The sequence below is a fragment of the Podarcis raffonei genome, chromosome 1 (genome assembly GCF_027172205.1).
Source record: "Podarcis raffonei isolate rPodRaf1 chromosome 1, rPodRaf1.pri, whole genome shotgun sequence".
In the NCBI taxonomy this organism is placed as follows: domain Eukaryota; kingdom Metazoa; phylum Chordata; class Lepidosauria; order Squamata; family Lacertidae; genus Podarcis; species Podarcis raffonei.
The window spans coordinates 4,576,323-4,596,908 of NC_070602.1; the positions used below are offsets into that span (position 1 = coordinate 4,576,323).

General features: G+C 47.3%; 1 protein-coding gene and 1 pseudogene across 1 annotated transcript in view; one reads left to right on the forward strand and one right to left on the reverse strand.

Moving 5' to 3' along the window:
- Positions 1-8,043: 8,043 nt before the first annotated feature.
- Positions 8,044-20,586, forward strand: part of NID2 (nidogen 2) — an 83,445-nt gene continuing 70,902 nt past the window's right edge. Inside the window, exons 1-2 of the mRNA XM_053365441.1 lie at positions 8,044-8,375; positions 11,628-11,933. Coding sequence (XP_053221416.1) covers positions 8,166-8,375; positions 11,628-11,933 — 516 coding nt within the window. The 5' untranslated portion in view covers positions 8,044-8,165. The remainder of the gene's footprint in view (positions 8,376-11,627; positions 11,934-20,586) is intronic.
- On the reverse strand, positions 12,000-13,209 carry LOC128402015 (peroxiredoxin-5, mitochondrial-like; annotated as a pseudogene).

Consider the following 20,586-nt stretch of genomic DNA (forward strand, 5'->3'; position numbering starts at 1 on the left):
AAAGTGATTTCATGCTCTTTATTCAGCTCATAGTGGTGAGGAGGAATGAATGAATGTCCCCTCAAAGTATCTGCTTTATATACATTATTTACACAATGGGCTGCACATGATTGGCTAATTCCGGAATTCTACTGTAAGCCAATCAGGTTGTGGATTCACTTCTATCTGGAGCATGATTGGGTAGTTCCTGCCAACCAATCATACTGCTGCATTGTTCTAGGACCAATCAGACTGCTGCATTTTGGATCCTATTGTTCTAGGACCAATCAGACTGCTGCATTCTGGATCCTATTGTTCTAGGACCAATCAGACTGCTGCCTTTTGGATCCTATTCAACTCAGTACATAACACAATGATTCCTCAACATCAACTCCATTGGACTGGTCATGTTGTGCGGATGATCGTCTGCCAAAGCAACTACTCTATTCCAAACTTAAAAATGGAAAGCGTTATGCTGGTGGTCAACAAAAGAGGTTTAAAGACTCTCTCAAGGCAAATCTAACAAAATGTAGTGTAAACACAAAACAACTGGGAAACACTGGCCTGCGAGCGCCACAGTTGGAGAACAGCCTTTACCCAAGGTGTCATGGGTTTTGAATACAGGTAGGTAGCCGTGCTGGTCTGCTACAGTCGAAACAAAATAAAAAAAATTCCTTCCAGTAGCACTTTAGAAACCAACTAAGTTTTTTATTGGTATGAGCTTTTGTGTGCATGCACACTTCTTCAGGGTTTTGAAGACACTCAAACTCAGGACGTGAGGGAGAAACGTGCTAAGAGGCAGGCACGCTTGGCAAATCCACACTGTGATCAACTCCCGCCCGGAAACATCCACTCTGAGGAATATATCCCAAGCTAGAGAAAGGAGTCTCTGAGCTTAGTGTGAAGGACAGTGTGTAGTGTCCTGTAAGGGTGATAGGCAAGGAATTAACTGGGAGTCTGAGCCAGGAGAAGTAGAAGCTGCAAAGATACAGTCTACTTAGGTCTCATTCCAGTCAAGAGGGGAGAGATTCTTCTACAAAAAGAGAAGTTTCCCAAACCAGTTAAGAGGGTGTGGAGATCCCTTGGCTCTGTTTCTTGGGGTACCCCAGGAGTAGGGTTGTCAAAGGGGTGTGTAACTGTCAGAAAGCACCACCTTGTTTAAGAACCAAAGTATTAAGTGGCAACAGCTGTGCAACAACTGAGAAAGAACTGAAGTGAAATAACATTATCATCTGAAGTATCCTACATTTTACCCACTTCATGTCATAAGCTTCTTATGTTTAATAAAATCTCTCTTGTTTACTTGATCGAATCCTGCCTGAGGCTCCAAATTATTAAGTTATCCGGCACACAAGTCCCCCCACAAAATAATCTGGGGTAGTTTGTAGGAATTCGGGTAACTGGTGTTCTGTGCAGTGGGTGCGCTTATATTTAAGTGAGGGCCGGCCCAACGGGCCAGGGGAAAACGTGCTGTTCTGTCATCGCACCCCCCCTCCCCCCAAAATATCCAAGCGCTCGGGGCAGGGGAAGAATGAATCTGCTTCTGCTCAAGGCTGGCTTCGCGGCCTTTGCTTATTCCCAAAGAATTACGAGGACGCTGGGAAGATAAACAAGGGGAGAAATGGTCTTTGGCACAGCCGGACGACTGAGCAGCTGTAAGGACCGCGTTTATAAGCCAAGAGATTACTAAAGTGGAGAGGAGAACAGGAGGGAGACACAAAACACACCATGCAAACATCTCGTGCAAGGCCTTCCGAGACCACCTTTGAAACCCCCTAGGAATTCTGCAGCTTCCTCGATTCCTGGTGATGATGGCTGGTGGTCAAAAGGCACACAGGGACGCCTCTGCACCAGCAGAACTGGCCAGGAATTCATGGCCATTCCTTGCCTCTCCTCCTCCCCGTCTGACGTCACTGCAGATCAGTGCGATAGGAATTTTGAGGTCTTAGATATATGGCAATGTTGTATGCAACAACAGCAGCAAGAATACTTCTCGCTAAGTATTGGAAGACACAAGATTTACCCACCGTGGAAGAGTGGCAGATGCAAGTGATCGATTATATGGAGATGGCAGAAATGACCGGCAGAATCCGTGACCAGGGAGAAGAATTGATGGAAGAGGATTGGAAAAAGTTTAAGGACTATCTACAAAAATATTGTAAAATGTTTGAGTGTTAATATGATGTGGGAAGTGAAGGTAACATGGCATTTGGGATATGGCTAAAAGAGATATGAAAAGAAGAATCTTAAAAAGGAGAAGGGAGGTATGACCAGAATAATATTATGTCAAAGTATACAAGGTGGAGTAAAGGACCAAGATAAGGGAAATTTGAGACATAATAAGTGGAAATATATAATTATAAATGAGGTTTGAAAGAGGGTTAGAATTTGCTGAATTTGACGGAATTAAAGAGGAACACAAAAAAGAGAGATGTGAGGAGGTCAGGACAGAGGGATATGGAATTTCGGAACTTAAAAGTGGATTTTTCTTTTTTCTTCTTTTTCTTCTTTGTTAACTGTGTATTTTTCTGTTTTTCTGTTCTTTGTTTTGTTATATCTGATTGTTTGATTTATATGATTTGATGACTTTTATGTTTTGTAAAACCTTAATAAACATTTATTATATAAAAAAAATAGATATATGGCAATGTTCATAAGTGTACCAACCAAGCACGTACATAGATCAGCACAGGAAGACCGACCTGGAACCATTTTTGATTCCCAAACTGACCAGATGTTTTCTCTGCAAGGTCAAAGGGAAATGGAAAAGCCTCCCCATTGTCTTTTCCTTCACAAATCCTGTCTTAAGGGTATGTCTGCGTTTGAATAGGGTGTGAGCCTGTGACATGGCCCAGGAACTAAGTATTTATCATTACAAAAAGACTGGCCAGGCTCCCCAGGCAATCCAATCAAGTAACCTGCCAGACAGGAGGAAAACAACATTCAAATTTCTGTTTAGACCGCCTTTTCTATGATGTAGGTATGATGTATCTGTGGGATGGTCTTAGGTTACACCCCTTCTGTGATGTATGTGTGATGTTTCTGGGGGTGGTCTTGATCTACAGGACAGGGAATTTAAAATGTCTTTATAAGGCCTTGCGCACCATTGTTCGTTTCTCCTCCTTTCCTGCGGGTGAGGGGAGCACCCTGTTGCAACAGATGAATAAAGATCAAGCTTACTAGCTGCTTTGCTTCTCAATATTCTCTGGTTGGCCTCTGCTATTTTCTCCTACCAATAGGGAACCTACGTAAGGTCTCTATATGGGCTCTTGGATAAGGGAAAAGGGCAGATTTTTGTTTACAACATCAGGGACCGATAGTCTTGGGCATTGTGGAGCCGGCAGCATATTTTTCCAGCGTGAGCAGGACGGCCTGCAGCCTGGACGCTGTCACAACAGTGATAAGGACTCAGCGCTGAAAGAGTCTCGGTTCTCCTGTTAACAGACAACAATAGCCACAGCATGGGCAAAACAACTCTGGTGTCAGCTCCACTGAGGTTCTGAAGTTCCCCGATTTCCTGAGCTTATGAGATCCCAAGTTTGAGGGGATCTCTGGGGACCCTGGATGTGGGCTTACTTTGGCCATGATGGCGCCATACAGCCATACCTCGGGTTACAGATGCTTCAGGTTGCGTTTTTTCGGGTTACGGGCCCGCCAAAACCCGGAAGTACCAGAACGCATTACTTCTGGGTTTCAGTGGTTGCGCATGCGCAGAAGCGCTAAATCGCGCTTTGCGCATGTGCAGAAGCACCAAATCACAATCCACGCATGTGCAGATGTGCCGCTGCGGGTTGCGAATGCTGTGGGTTGTGAACGTGCATCCTGCGCGGATCACGTTCGCAACTCGAGTGTCCACTGTATATTTAAAGTACCGTGATGCCACTCTAAACATCTTATGTATTGCCGCAAAGAATCATGGGAGCTGTAGTTTCAGACCCTCCAAGTGTCGCTATTTTCCAGGGACTGTTCCGGATTTACAGAAGCCATCCCAGTTTCTGATTTGATCCCGAAATGTCCCCCTTTTCCTTAGGAAGTCCCTTTTTTTTTATAAATACATTTTTATTAATTTTAACATACAAATTATAAAACGTACCACACAAATTATTACAAATACCCTTTTTTTGGACTTCCATCAGCACCTCCGATGATCTTCCGTCTTAACCTCTTTTTATGCATTACTTAATTTTATATTGTCTTTACCTCACTTAACTTATCATCTCCCCTTTTCCATTTTTACAATATTTCCAACAATACTCCTCACAGAACTTCTTGCAAACCTACAAACGTCATCTGATCATCACAAATACCTTTCATATAGTTCGTAAATTTACTCCAGTCTTCGGTAAATTTCTGGTCCCGCCAGTTTTGGATCCTTCCTGTTAATTTGTCTAATTCTGCATATTCTTCTTTTCATCAGAGGGTATGGTAGGATGTCCCTAGTTACAGCAGAAAACTGTTGGAGGGGACATCTGTATTTTCACTGGAGAAATTTTGGAGGGTAATAATAATAATAATAGTTTTATTATTTATATGCCGCCCACCCGACTGGAGTTGGAAAAGCTTCTGGAAAGGGTCACGAAAATGATCAGTGGGATGGAGTGACTCTTCTATGAGGAAGATTCAGGACAAAAAAATTATAAAAGTGCAGAGGTTTCCCCCCCCTTTTTTTAGCTAGTCACATATTTTTATTTATTTATTTTTATTGGTTTTCACATATTACATTACAATACAGGTGTACCAAAGCCAACACCATTTCCTCCCCATCCTCCCATACATTTACTTTTATATTTCCTCAGTCCATCATATTATTCTTTTCTCCTTCCTCCTCCCCCACTCGATTTCCTCCACATTATACAATTTACAATAATCTTTGCATTCTAAAGTCTTCTCAGATCATCTATATATTCTTATTATCTTTCCTTACTAATTTTTCTTCCAGCCAGTACTTCACATTTTAATCTAGGCATATTAGCGTATCTTTTTTTCCAGCAATATTTGCCATATATTCATCAAAACATTTCCACTCCTTTTTAAATTTTTGATTCGACTGATTTCTTATTATAGCAGTTAATTTTGCCAAAATTAAAGGGAGAAATGCGCTAAGAGGAAGGCACGCTTGGCAAAACCTCAACATGATCAACTCCCGCCTGAAAACCTATGTCCCCACTGCTGAAGAGCATGTGGATCAAACTCTTTGCAAGAAGTAAACTGACGGGGAAAGGAATTGCAAAGTGTTGGCTCGCACTTGCTTTGACACAACAACATGTAACCTCTCTGTAGACAATTCAGAATCATTGCTCAATAGACAGTTCCTCCTGAATTACCCCATTATAGCGAAACCTTTAAGCCAGTGGTTCTAATGCAAAGCTCAGGTGGAAGAGCAAAGCTAAAGTACCACCTGAGATTCCAATATACAGTAAACTGCTCCTGACTTTGGACGTTCCACTGAATTACTGTGGGCATGTTTACAGAATGAATATGTGCTTCACACTGTCCTCACAAGATTTCTTCAAAAGGAAGCAAATTAAATCATGCCTGGGGAAACACATGCAGATTTTTGCAAACTGCAGAGTTTTGTTTTTTTTAAAAAAAGATATTTATTAAAATTTTCAATTTTTTATGCAAACAAAAAACAAACAAAAAAATTAAAAAGACATATAGTTCATAATACTTAATTTTCAATAACATATTTCTCTGACCTCCTCATACCTCCCCTTCTTGTAGTCCAATTCAAATTATTTGTTCAGCAAATCCTTATCCCAAAGCATTACAGCTTATAAAAACACCTTATTTTCTATCCAACATCTTAAGTTATTATAACCTTAAATTTTTACTTATAAAGAACCATTTTTTTCGTATTCCTTAACCACTTAATTTCAATCCAGCATCATTCAACATTCCTTAATTTTACAATATTTCTGTAAGTAGTCCTTAAATTTCTTCCAATCTTCTTCTGCCGACTCTTCTCCCTGGTCGCGGATTCTGCCAGTCATTTCTGCCAATCCCATACAGTCAATCAGCTTCATCTGCCATTCTTCCAGAGTGGGTAAATCTTGCGTCTTCCAATACTTTGCAATGAGTATTCTTGCTGCTGTTGTGGCATACATAAAAAACGTTCTATCCTTCTTTGGCACCACTTGGCCGACCATGCCCAGGAGAAAGGCCTCTGGTTTCTTCCAAACTGCAGAGTTTGTACTGAGTGCAAGACTGCAGTCTTCTTTGATATGGAATTCAGCTTTTTCTCATTTTTTTAAATATTTAGTAAAATGCAGGCCTCTGTCTCTCCCCTCTGCCTGTGCCTCTGGCCTTTGCACCCTAAAGGAATTAATTAAACACTGCACTAAAGTTAAAGGAAGAGGAAATGTTCCATTTCTCCCCAGGGCATTGCAAATGCATGTCAAATGACTGAACAACGGTTCCTTTTCTTCTTCTTCTTTGTAATTATAAAAGGATGTTCTTTGTGTCACTGGGAAACAGCTGGGAATAGTCTGGGGTTTCAGTGTAACTGGACGCAGGGGCACGTCAAGGAACATATGACAAGTGTCAGGAAAACACAGCGGTTTTCTGGAACTCAAAGGAGAGGTGACACAAAAGCTGGGAACACAAAAGCACTGCCTTATAGACCAAGGGAGTGTATGGGTTCATATAGCTCAATATTGTCTACTCTGAATGGCAGCTGCTCTCCAGGGTTGCAGGCAGGAGCGATTACCAGTCTCACCTGGAGATGCTAAGGATTGAATGCGGTTCCTTCTGCATGCCAAGCACATGTTCTGTTATTGAGCTATGACCCTTCATATAAAAGGGGGCGGGTGGGTGGCAGTAGGTTGGATATAGTTTGGGCAAAGAAATGGCCTGATCCAGAGTCACACAGTCAGTCCATCTTCCTCAGTATTTTATCTGTGGTTGTTTAGTTGTGTCCGACTCTTCATGACCCCCTGGATCAGAGCACGCCAGGCACTCCTGTCTTCCACTGCCTCCTGCAGTTTGGTCAAACTCATGCTGCTGGCTTCAAGAACACTGTCCCACCATCTAGTCCTCTGTCGTCCCCTTCTCCTTGCACCCTCCATCTTTCCCAACATCAGGGTCTTTTCCAGGGAGTCTTCTCTTCTCATGAGGTGGCCAAAGTCTTGGAGCCTCAGCTTCAGGATCTGTCCTTCCAGTGAGCACTCAGGGCTGATTTCCTTCAGAATGGAGAGGTTTGATTTTCTTGCAGTCCATGGGACTCTCAAGAGTCTCCTCCAGCACCAGAATTCAAAAGCATCCATTCTTTGGCGATCAGTCTTCTTTATGGTCCAGCTCTCACTTCTATACATCACTACTGGGAAAACCATAGCTTTAACTATATGGACCTTTGTTGGCAAGGTGATGTCTCTGCTTTTTAAGATGCTGTCTAGGTTTGTCATTGCTTTTCTCCCAAGAAGCAGGTGTCTTTTAATTTCGTGACTGCTGTCACCATCTGCGGTGATCATGGAGCCCAAGAAAGTAAAATCTCTCACTGCCTCCATTTCTTCCCCTTCTATTTGCCAGGAGGTGATGGGACCAGTGGCCATGATCTTCTTTTTTTGATGTTTGATGTATTTTATCTACACTGACAATATTGCCAGTGAGCTTAAGGAGAAAGGAATTTCAGATGGAACCACAGGAGGGGAGAAAGTTCGGGGGTACCACTTGTGGCTCTCCCCTCGGGGCGTCTGGCTGGCCCCCGTGCGAAGAGGATAGCGGACCAGATGGGCCCTGGCCTGATCCGGCAGCCAGGCTCTCCTCCTGGTCCACTGCGCCCCTCTCTGCGCGACGTGCCTGCGCCCAAGAAGCGGGATCCAGCTGTTCCGATGCGCGCCGGGCACCGAGGACGCATCCCCGACGGGGCGGGCAGCCAGCGGCGCTGCAGCAGCTGCGCCCGCCGAGCCTCTAACGAGCTCCAGATGTTGCCGTCGGGGGGTGGAGTGGGGGGGGGGGTTACTGGCATCCTCTCTAGTCCAGGAGGGCTTGATTGGCCGCTGCCCGGGCTCCGGGCAGCCAATGGAGAGGCGGGAGAGGCGCCTCCGGCCCCGCCCTGCCCTGGGCCCGCTGCCGGGACTCGAGGGGGCGGCCGTGGGCTTCGCGCCTCCCGCTCCGGAGCTGCGCCCGCCCCGCCCGCTTCCCCTTCCTCCTCCTCCTCCTCCCGGAGCAAGTCCATTGCGAGGGCCATGCTGGGGGAAGCCGCGCTGCCCGGGCTCTTCCTCCTCCTCCTCCTGCAGCTGCCGGGCTGGGGGGCTGCCCTGCCCCGAGCGCAGCTCTTCCCCTTCGGGCCCCCGCGCGGCGACCGGCAGCTGCCCGACGGCGACGACGAGACCTCGGCTCCCGTGCAGCTGCCCAGCCCGCTGCTCTACTACGAGACCCGATTCAGCCAGGTCTATGTAAGTCCGACGCCCCATAGAGAGAGATCGGGGGACTTGGGGGGAGAGGAGCATGGCATTCGTCTAGGGCAGCCTTCGCCAAGCGGGTGCCCCGCAGATCTTGTTGGACGGGACGGGGATGGATGCGCCCTGCAGCTGTTGGGCGGGGCTGATGGGGCTTCTGCCCTCCAGGTGTTTTGGATGGGGCCAACAAGGGGTTGTCTTTGCCCTCCAGATGTTGGATGGGGTTGTACCCTCCAGATTTTGGTGGGCAGGGCGTTTGGGTGTTATCTGTACCCTCCAGATGTTGGGGGCTGATGGGGCTTTCTCGTGCCCTCCAGATGTGCTGTCCGGGGAGGATGGGAGTTGCCATCCATCAACATCTGGAGGGCACCGGCTTGGCAAAGGCTGGTGTCAGGCTCCTGGTTGGAAGGTGGTGTCAGCCCCAGAGAGAAGCCAAGGACTCCCCCTCCCATGGCACCACCACCCTGCTGAGCCAGCCCAGAGCTGTGCCAGATGCCAGAGGCAGGGAGGGGTCCTTGGCCGGGCATCTGTTTGCCCAGGACATTCCTGGGCACTCAATAAGAACTCTGTGTGTCCCTTTCTGAATATCTTTTTCCAAGCCAGCGCTCCGTCCCTCGACACACGCTGCAAAATCTCTGTCGCCAAATCCTCTAGTGACTGCAGCGATGACACATCCATTTAGCTAGGTGGCCTTTTGGCCTTTGCAAACCAAGGACCTGTCTTGAGACCCTCCCCCAATGCAGTCGGGGGTATCCAATGCTCCCCCTGCTCAGAGTAGCTGCATTGAAACAGACAGACATAGCAAACGTGGGTCAATTAATTTTGATGCTCTGCTGCAAGCACAACCCTGTGTAAATGTAGGCTGGTTGTGCTGCTGTGGTGACCCACTTTGGGTCCGGCTTTGAGCTGGCAGCTGGTCCCGATCCACCGACTGAAGGCTAACGGTCGAATTCTGCCACATCTCTCCACATCTACTTATTTGAAAAATAGGGAAAAAATGCAAACGAAAACCTGCTAGATTTTAATAAGTAAAAGGAAATAAAATCAACAGCTTTCCATCTGCAGATGTGTTTTCTTAACCTTGATAGTGAGTTGGTGCTGCTCCCATTTTATGGATGAGAAACTGAGGCGGAAAGGCAGCAGCCTGCCCACAGCCTCCTGTGGCAGAAGCAGACACACAGTTTCCTTGTGAGTAAGGTTGTTATTGTTGAGCCTGGAAGTTCCCAGGCTTCATTCTTGTCCACGGTTGTAAACTCACCAGGCAGTCTTGAGCAAACCTCCACTTTCCTAGCTTAATCTGGGGAATTTTCCTTGCAGGGTTGATTTAAGGATTCCTGCAGAATGCTCTGATTGTTTTTATGGGCTGCTTGCAAGTGGAGTTTTTAAGCACTATATGGACATATTATTTTATTTCTGTACCTACCCCTCCTCCCATCTGGGAGCACAAGGCAGTTTAGCATGCAGTAATATCTCTGTCGCAAAATATTTCACAGTTGCATTAAAAACTGCAATCTAACATTTGCAGCTGTGGGTCCCTGGGATGCTAAATTCCCGAAGGCTCAGGTGAATAAAATAACTCCATAACTGGTGCATAAAAGGGAGTACAGTAGACGCTCGGGTTGCGATTCAGTGCTTCTGCGCATGCACAAAGCGCGATTTAGCACTTCTGCACATGAGCGATCGCCAAAACCCAGAAGTAACCGGTACTTCAGGTTTTCGGCGGTCCGCAACCTGAAAAAACACAACCTAAAGCATCTGTAACCCGAGATATGACTGTAACGAGGAGGACAGCAGCATTTCCCAAGGGAAGGAGCTCAGAATTTGGGAGTCACTACTGAGAAGGCTGTCCCACCCCAAACTTTCCCCAGTGGTGACACCAACTGATCTCATTCCACAGGCCAGTCAGTATTAATTTCCCTGATTATCTCTCCAGCAACTGGGACCTAAATCTTTCTTACATTTCTCCATCCAGCTACGAGTAAGCAACTAGATGCCTGTGATTCACTTAATGCATAAATTTGCCCAATCCTCCTTTAAGCCACCTAAAGGTCGGGGTCCATCACTGCCTCATGTGGCAGGGAGTTCCAGGGTTTAACTCTGCGCTGTGTAAAGACTATCTTTTCTCTGTCCCAAAGCTTCCAACATTCATTGGATGTCCACAAGTTGTCGTGTTATGAGAGAGGGAGGGAAGCTTTTTCTCTCTGCATTCTCTCCACGCCATGCATAAGTTTATAAAATTCTATCATGTTGCTCCTTACTTGCCTTTTCTTTAAAGGAAAAAGTCCTAAATGCTGCAACCATTTCTCAAAGGGGAGTTTCTCTGCCCCTCCACCATTTTGGTTGCCATTTTCTGAACCTTTTCCAACTCTACCATATCCTTTCGAGGTGAGGAAACCAGAGCTGTACAAACCGTTAGCCCAGAGATGGAAGGAAGGAAAAGTTCCCCCCAGAGAGGAATGGAAGATCAAACTGATGGACTATGTGGAGATGGCGAAAATGACTGGGGAAATCAGAAACCAGGAAGAGCAGAATTTCAATAAAGAATGGGGGGAATTTATAACTTACCTTGGAGACCACTGTAAACAGTGGAGCTCCTAAGCAGGATTTAAATAACACTTATAATGTAACAGGGATGTGGGTGGCACTGTGGGTTAAACCACAGAGCCTAGGGCTTGCTGATCAGAAGGTCGGCGGTTCGAATCCCCGCAATGGGGTGAGCTCCTGTTGCTCGGTCCCAGCTCCTGCCAACCTAGCAGTTTGAAAGCATGTCAAAGTGCAAGTAGATAAATAGGTACCACTCTGGCGGGAAGGTAAATGGCGTTTCCGTGCGCTGCTCTGGTTCGCCAGAAGCGGCTTAGTCATGCTGGCCACATGACCCGGAAGCTGTACGCCGGCTCCCTTGGCCAATAAAGCGAGATGAGCGCTGTAACCCCAGAGTCGGCCACGACTGGACTTAATGGTCAGGGGTCCCTTTACCTTTACCTTTATAATGTAACAAGAACTAGGAGTGCATGGGATATTTTTAAAAAATTGGAGTGACTTAAAATATGCAGCGGAAAAAGATTAGTGATGGAGGGGGAAATTCCAGAGATTCAATTGATTCTTTATCTTTTTATGATTTTGAATGTCACTTTTAATTTGCAAAACTAAATAAAAATTTATGACGAGAACCGTACAAACCTTTAGTCTTCCACTGCATTTGATATTTGATCACTTTATTCATTCTTCTTTGACCTGGCTTCCTGATAGGTTGGGACCAACGGGATCATTTCCACCCAGGACTTCCCTAGAGAGACCCAGTATGTGGACGATGATTTCCCCACGGACTTCCCCGCGGTTGCTCCTTTCCTGTCGGACATCGACACCAGCGGCGGGAGGGGCAAAATCTATTACCGCCTGGACGACTCCAGGGAGGTGACGGATCGGGCCGCCCAGCTAATCCAGGCTGGATTCCCCAGCGCGGATGGGTTTTCCCCACGCCACACCTTCATCGCTACCTGGGAGAACGTGGGGGCCTACGAAGAAGTCAGCCGGAACTCGGAGCCTTCCAAACAGGTGAGGCGATGGTTTGTGGCATCTGCATTTCTGGCAATTTCTCCCCCCCCCCAATATAATTTTTATTTCAGGCAATAATGTCCAAGATAACGGAGTCAAGACAGAGAAGGGATTCAAAGCAGCTAAATACGTATCCCTGCTCTTGTAAAGGCCAAATCTTAGAAGCTGTGAGGGGGAAATGAATCAGCCCACCATCCCTTCTGCATAGTAAGAACCAGGTGAGGGTGGGTGGTTTTGTGCGTCTCTTGCTGTCAGGGTTTAGTAAAGGTAAAGGGACCCCTGACCATTAGGTCCAGTCGTGGCCAACTCTGGGGTTGCAGCGCTCATCTCGCTTTATTGGCCGAGGGAGCCAGCGTACAGTTTCCGGGTCATGTGGCCAGCATGACTAAGCCACTTCTGGCGAACCAGAGCAGCTCCGGAAACGCCATTTACCTTCCCGCCAGAGCAGTACCTATTTATCTACTTGCACTTGATGTGCTTTCGAGCTGCTAGGTTGGCAGGAGCAGGGACCGAGCAACGGGAGCTCATCCCGTCATGGGGATTCGAACCGCCGACCTTCTGATCTGATCGGCAGGTCCTAGGTTAAACCACAGAGCCACCCGTGTCAGGGTTTAGGAGACGGTTCACAGCCGCGGTGTCCCAGGTCTCAGAGCTGAGATAGGATGTTGCTGGCCAAACTGCAGGTGAGGCCTGTGCCATCCTCTTCTATGTTGAGGGCCTTCACCACACCATCTTGGACCACCAAAGAGAACAGTTTGGATCGTTGGGTCCCAAAAAGTTCCCGAAGTGGCTCTTTGTCCAGCAACAGGTTTGTGGCCTTCCCAAATGCTCCTGTGGGATCAGCCAACATCCGGACCTTTCCCTCGGCTTTGTGAGCCTTTCCCCACTCGCTCGTGACGAAGACGTCGTTGACAGACAAGCAGGCGATGATCTCCACTCCTTTGCCCTTCAGTTGTCCTGCCTTCTCCACGTAGCCTGGGAGGTGGGTTTTTCAACAACCTGGAGTGAACGCACCAGGCACCCCAAAGAAGATCCCCTTCTTGCCTGTGAAGAGGCTCGCCACATTCACCTTGTTGCCAGGGTCACCCTCGTAGACCTCCACACTGGGCAACTTGTCTCCAACCTTGAGGGCCGCCCTGGCTGGTGCTCCAGTTGCAAAGGCCCGCTGAACGATCCCTGCTGCCGCCCAACCTTTTCCAAGAGGGGAGCCTGGACTTGCTCCCCAGTGGCGACTCAGCCAGCCCAGCACCTCCGCCCCTTTCCACCTTGTTGCCATGGAAATTGCGGGAGTGACAGCTGCCACGGCAACCCTGGCCCTTTGAAGTTCTCCTCCTCCAAGTCGTGCCATTTCTGGCAATTTCTGCTTGGGGTGCTCCTGTCATTGGCCAAGCTGTTGGGATCCTATAGGGCATTTGATACAATAGAGAGGGAAGAGATACGGACAGCCGCTGCTCTCATTCGGATGGAAATGGAAAGGTGATTTGGTGTCAGGAACCAGGTCAACCATAAATCACATGGTGTCAGCAAAGTTAACTCTGTATTCAAGGAAACAAGGACTGCTCCGGCGTTCAGGCTTAGTGATCCCAGCAACTCTTCCCAGTAGCACAAGTCCCGGAGCTAGCAGCACTCAGTGCTCTTTGAAACCCTGGAGGGAGGCTGTCGGTCAGTGCTGAACTAGACGGCTCAGCTGTCTGACTCAGTTTAAGGCAGCTGCCTTGTTGTTGTTTAGTCGTGTCCGACTAAGAATGGATACGTTTGATCTTCTTGCAGTCCATGGGACTCTCAAGAGTATCCTCCAGCACAGGAATTCAAAAGCATCAATTCTTTGGCGATCAGCCTTATTTATGGTCCAGCTCTCACTTCCATACATCACTACTGGGAAAACCGTAGCTTTAACTGTTGTTGTTGTTTAGTCGTTTAGTTGTGTCCGACTCTTCGTGACCCCATGGACCACAGCACGCCAGGCACTCCTGTCTTCCACTGCCTCCCGCAGTCTGGTCAGACTCATATTTGTGGGTTCGAGAACACTGTCCCACCATCTCGTCCTCTGTCGTCCCCTTCTCCTTGTGCCCTCCATCTTTCCCAACATCAGGGTCTTTTCCAGGGAGTCTTCTCTTCTCATGAGGTGGCCAAAGTCTTGGAGCCTCAGCTTCAGGATCTGTCCTTCCGGTGAGCACTCAGGGCTGATTTCCTTCAGAATGGATGCGTTTGATCTTCTTGCAGTCCATGGGACTCTCAAGAGTCTCCTCCAGCACCAGAATTCAAAAGCATCAATTCTTCGGCGATCAGCCTTCTTTATGGTCCAGCTCTCACTTCCATACATCACTACTGGAGGCAGCTGCCTAGGAAAAGGCAAAGAGGGCTTTCCGTTTTGGGAAAGTCTGACTGCTTTTGTTTTGTTAACCGTTTTAACCTCCGCGTTGTTTTGTTGGGTGGGTGGGTGGGGGATGTCTCTGGGAATGATTCATTCCCGTGTCTGCTGGGAACGAAAGGCATGTTTCAGATTTTCCGCCACGCATGGAAATGAAGGCCCTAATGGCATTCCTGTAACTAGGTAGGTCTGCAGATATCTATTTTTAAATCGATTTGCGCACATTTAAAAACAACACGAAAGGGCTGTAACTCAGTGGGGGTGCCTCTGGTCTGCATGCAGAAAGTCCTCTTGTTGTTGTTTATTTCTATCCCACCATCTTCCCAAACCGAGCCTCAAGGCAGCTTACACAAATTAAATCGACACAGATATAATGCAAAATGCTTAAAACATTTACAGTCGTACCTTGGTTCTTTAACGTAATCTGTTCTGGAAGTCCATTAGACTTCGGAAACGTTTGAAAACCAAAGCGCGGCTTCTGATTGCCTGCATGAGCTCCCTGCACACCAGCAGAAGCCTTGTCGGACGTTCCGGGTTTTCGCTGTTCAGGAGCCAAAATGAATAGAATTAAAGCCACACACACACACACAGTGTGTGTTAATATACTGGTTCAGTCCCTGTCACCATCAGGTTGGGCTGTGAATGTCCCTTGCCAGAAACTCTGGAGCTGCCAGTCAGTGCGTGCAACACTGAGGTATATGGCAAGTGGTCTGGCTCAGCATCAGGCAGCTTCCCATGTCGCATAACCCTGGTGTGCTGTTGTGTTTTTAAATGCCAGGGAACATGCGAAAGTGGAGGTAGCCAATGTGAGCTCTCTCACCCCAGATGGTTGCAGAATTGTTTGCCTTCTGGCCCCCAGATCCTCAGAGCGCCAGGCTGCCTCTTCCTGTCAAAGACCACGGGGTGGGAGAAAGAATCATAGAGTTGGGAGGGCACCAAGGGTCATCTAGTCCAGCCTCCCCAGCAGTGCAGTAATCTCAGCTAAAGCATCCATGACGGACGGCATTCCAAGCTCTGCTTATAAACCTGAAAGGAAGGAGAATCTACAAGCAGATCGTTCCACTGGCGTAGGCTGCCAGAGATTCTGGTTTGAGATTTGGGCCTCAGCCGCCCTCTGGAATTGAGGAAACCAGACTTGGGCTGGCAAAATTTGCCCTCTGCCTCTATTTGAACAAATGTTGGGTGCTCAGAGTCCATTGAGGGTGGCTTAGGTACAAGTAAGTCAAACTGACCTTTGCCCTTTGACGCTTGACCCCACCGGAACACTGTTATCTGTCAGATTTCCCATTTAACTGGGGGCTTAATCCTGTGTGTTTAGATGCAAACCTCCAGGAAGAATCCAGCTTTGTGCTGAGGCCACCGTTCTGTCATTTCCGCTTGCTGGATGGGACAACTCCCCCCCATCTCCTCTCCACTGCATGCCGTTCTGGGGTTTCTCACGACCCCCCCAGCCCATTTTGGGGTGCACAGGGGGAAGAGGGGAAAACCCCATTGTGCAAGCGGAAGTCCTTGTGCAACGAGACTCATTTGTTGTACACTGTGCTCCGTTTGTTCGTTTGCTTAAGGGAAGAATCCACAGGGAATGCTCTCCTCCTGAAACTCTGCTGAAATGAATCTGGGAAAATGCCAGGCATTGCAAGTAAGCTCAGGCTAGAGATTCCCAGCAGATCATGTCCTTTGGAACTCCTTGCCTCTTGATAATCAGGCAGGCATCTTCACTGTACAGTGGTACCTCAGGTTACATACACTTCAGGTTACATACGCTTCAGGTTACAGACTCTTCTAACCCAGAAAAAGTGCTTCAGGTTAAGAACTTTGCTTCAGGATGAGAACAGAAATCGTGCTCCGGCAGCGTGGCGGCAGCGGGAGGCCCCATTAGCTAAAGTGGTGCTTCAGGTTAAGAACAGTTTCAGGTTAAGAACAGACCTCCGGAACGAATTAAGTACTTAACCTGAGGTACCACTGTACTCTTTTCAGCGACTGCGAAAAACATTTTTGTTCAGACGAGCCCACCCAGATGCTTAGAAAGTTAATGTGAGTGCTATTCCGTTTTAGTTTTTAAACTTTTGTATCTTTAGAAACTTGACGTGAGTTTTAACCTGCTTTTAGTCTCTTGTCATCTTAAACTTCCTGCAAGTCTTAAATTATTGCTGTTTGTTTTTCTGGGTGACCATTTTATCGCTTTTCGTCAACCTCTTTGAGTGTTTTTAAAATAATAATAAGATTTTTTAATTGAGATTTCCCCATAATATACCGTATTTTTCACCCTATAGGCTCTCGCTCTCCAGGCTTCAGGAAGCTCTGCGCAACCCTCCGGAGCCCAGCGCCAAGCTGCGCCGGGCTCCGGAGGGTTGCGCAGAGCTGCTTGCATTCCGAAGCCTCGGGCGCGCTGAAGAGCCTGGGGAGATGGGCGCGGCTCCCTAGGCTTGCGGATAGCAGGCTATTCTGGGGGCTGGGGTCGGGGGGAGCTCGGGCTTCCCCCGCACCAGTCCCGTGCCTGGGGGGGGAAAATATTTTTTTTCTCTATTTCCCCCCCAAAAAACTAGGTGCGTCCTATGGGGCGAAAAATACGGTAGTAAAATTGCAGCTCTAAAAGATACAGAACAAAAACAGAAGAAGGAAAGAAAGGAACCATAGCAATACGGAGAGGAAAGTGAGAGAAAGATAAAGTAAAGAAAGCAAAATAAAAGAAACAGCCAAAAATACAAAAGAGGTATTTCTTCTTAATAAAACAACAGCCTCCTGGATCGAGAGGAACTCTTCCCTTCTATGGTTTCCAGTGACTATTACTCAGAAGCAAAAATCTTGGGCCTTAGGGCTGCTACCAGCCAGAGCAGACACTATCTGGTTAGATAGCCCAAAGGCTGGATTTGCTCTTGGGCTGGTGAGGCCACCTCCTTATCTGAAGCTAAGCAGCTCAATAGACATGACAGCTTGTCTCAGTTTGCCAAACACGACCACTTCTGGAGGAAAGCTTGTGTCAGGAACATCTGAGTTATTTTCAAGGGAATGCTGTGAAATTGGTTGCTACACATTTTGAGATTTTCCCCCTCTCCTTTTCCACTTCTTTTTCATTCTGACAAAGGCATGGCTTCATCAGAGCCACAACTCAGCCCTTGGCTACGTCCAACAATACTATCTTTTTTATTTGTTTACTTAACATTTGCAAAGCTCTTTTTTTGAGTTTGAGAGGAAAATCCCCCAAAGGCTCTTGCCGAAACCCTTATCAGCCGGAGCGGGGATGTCCATAGTTTCTGCATTCCAGATCTCCAGGCACATATTTGGACATGCGGCCACGACGGCCTCAGGCACTGCCTTCCGGCCCCGCAATAACGCTGATACCCTCTAGCATGAAGGTCTTCTTGGGTGCAGAAGGTGCTTGCTCAGGAAACACGAGGTTATCGGTGAAGGAGGAGGCCGTGGGCTTCCTGAGAGACTCTCTCCCTGAGGAAGGGTGACGTCTATGATAGGAATTTTATGGTCTTAGATATATAGAATCATAGAATCATAGAGTTGGAAGAGACCACAAGGGCCATCGAGTCCAACCCCCTGCCAAGCAGGAAACACCATCAGAGCACTCCTGACATATGGTTGTCAAGCCTCTGCTTAAAGACCTCCCAAGAAGGAGACTCCACCACACTCCTTGGCAGCAAATTCCACTGTCAAACAGCTCTTACTGTCAGGAAGTTCTTCCTAATGTTTAGGTGGAATCTTCTTTCTTGTAGTTTGGATCCATTGCTCCGTGTCCGCTTCTCTGGAGCAGCAGAAAACAACCTTTCTTCCTCCTCTATGTGACATCCTTTTATATATTTGAACATGGCTATCATATCACCCCTTAACCTCCTCTTCTCCAGGCTAAACATGTCCAGCTCCCTTAGCCATTCCTCATAAGGCATTGTTTCCAGGCCTTTGACCATTTTGGTTGCCCTCCTCTGGACACGTTCCAGTTTCTCAGTGTCCTGCTTGAACTGTGGTGCCCAGAACTGGACACAGTACACCAGGTGAGGTCTGACCAGAGCAGAATACAGTGGCACTATTACTTCCCTTGATCTAGATGCTATACTCCTATTGATGCAGCCCAGAATTGCATTGGCTTTTTTAGCTGCCGCGTCACACATATGGTAATGTTCATAACCGCACGTACATAGATCAGCACAGAAAGACCAACCTGGAACCATTTTGATTCCTAAACTGACCAAATGTTTTCTCTGCAAGGTCAAAATGGAAAAGCCTCCCCATTGTCTCTTCCTTCACAAATCCTGTCTTAAGTGTATGTCTGTGTTTGAATAAGGGTGTGAGCTTTATCATTACAAAAGACTGGCCAGGCTCCTCAGGCAATCCAATCAAGTAACCTGCCAGACAGGAAATAAACAAGGATAAGAGAAAAACAATATTGAAATTTCTGTTTTAAGACCACCTTTTCTGTGATGTATCTGAGGGGTGGTCTTAGGGTTACACCCCTCACGTGATGTATGTATGATGTTTCTGGGGGGTGGTCTTGATCTAGAGGATGGGAATTTCAAAAGTCTTTATAAGGCCTTGCACACCATTTTTCTGGGTGCTCCTCCTCTCCTGAGGGTGAGGGGAGCACCCTGTTGCAACAGATCAATAAAGATCAAACTTACTAGCTGCTTTGCTTCTCAATATTCTCTGGTTGGCCTCTGTTATTTTCTCCTACCAATAGGGAACCTATGTAAGGACTCTATATGGGCTCTTGGATACCCCATAAGGGAAAAAATTTTTATTTCACGGGCTATTGGCTTCACCCAGCAGCCTCTCCTTATGGGTGAAGGACGGCTTGTTGTTGTTGTTTAGTCATTTAGTCGTGTCCGACTCTTCGTGACCCCCTGGACCAGAGCACGCCAGGCACTCCTGTCTTCCACTGCCTCCCGCAGTCTGGTCAAACTCATGTTTGTAGCTTCCAGAACACTGTCCAACCATCTCGTCCTCTGTCATCCCCTTCTCCTTGTGCCCTCCATCTTTCCCAACATCAGGGTCTTTTCCGGGGAGTCTTCTCTTCTCATGAGGTGGCCAAAGTCTTGGAGCCTTAGCTTCAGGATCTGTCCTTCCGGTGAGCACTCAGGGGTGATTTCCTTAAGAATGGAAAGGTTTGATCTTCTTGCAGTCCATGGGACTCTCAAGAGTCTCCTCCAGCACCATAATTCAAAAGCATCAATTCTTCGGCGATCAGCCTTCTTTATGGTGAAGGATGGCTTATAAATACTTAAAAGAAACAAATTGTTGCTTACATACAGAGTCAAATGTATATCCTGTCTCCTTCCTCCCAAACGAGCCCAGGGCCGCAAGCGTCAAATGAGAAAGCACCTTAAAAACATCTTCAAAATGATTGCTGGGTGGGAAAGGTCTCAGCTTCAAAGGGTTGTTGAAAGAGGAAGGTCTAAAGGAGGCGCCCCAAAGGATACAGGATACAGTGCCAGTCTAATAGTCTAGGAGAGGAAATCCTTAAGCATCTGAAATATTGTGGGAGAGATGTTCTGCCACGCAGGGTTTTTTTCTCTACTAAATTTGGCACAGCCGTCGAAGTTTAAGGGGTCAAATCAACCAGAGCCTGATCTAAAGGCGATGAGACATATAAGGAAATGGAAAGGATTGGGCTCGAAAAAGAATGGAGGGGTCAACAGGGAAAGGAAAGGAAATCCCTCTTGGAAAATGTGTGTGTGGAGGAGAAGGAGAAGGTTTAAGGACAAGGAAGATGTGCCCCTGAGCATGTGCAGAGTTCTATGTCGTCCTCGTTGGTTTTCACAACCAGCCTCCACCCACGTGCCCGGGCTGAGTCCGAGGGCCTGTTTCCAAGCAAGCTTGAATCCACAACTTCTCCCTTTTTTGGGAATCGGTGATTGCGTCCCTTGAGCTTCTTTTGGCTTGGGTGAAAACTGGAATCTCTTGCGGCTCCCGAGGGGGAGATAATCCAATGGAGGAAAACGGATTTATTTCCCCTCCTTGCAGCTGAGTCAAGATTAAAAGGCAGGGAGATAAGACAGGAGGGAGATGATACCAAACAGGGCAGTTTTACAGGGCATTTTGAGCAGCAGCCTTCTGGGAAAGGAGGAGCGGAAGAAATGGAATTTGCCCATGCAGACCTTTACTCCTTAACTGGAGTTGTGCAACAAAGCCCACTCCTCCCCTGATCTGATAATCTAGGGCCATGCCACTGCTGTGTTCTGTATCTGGTGCAGAATTAGATTCATAGAACTATGAAGTTGGAAGGGCCCCAAAAGGCCTTGCAATGCAGGAACCAATCTATTTCTTTTAATCACCATC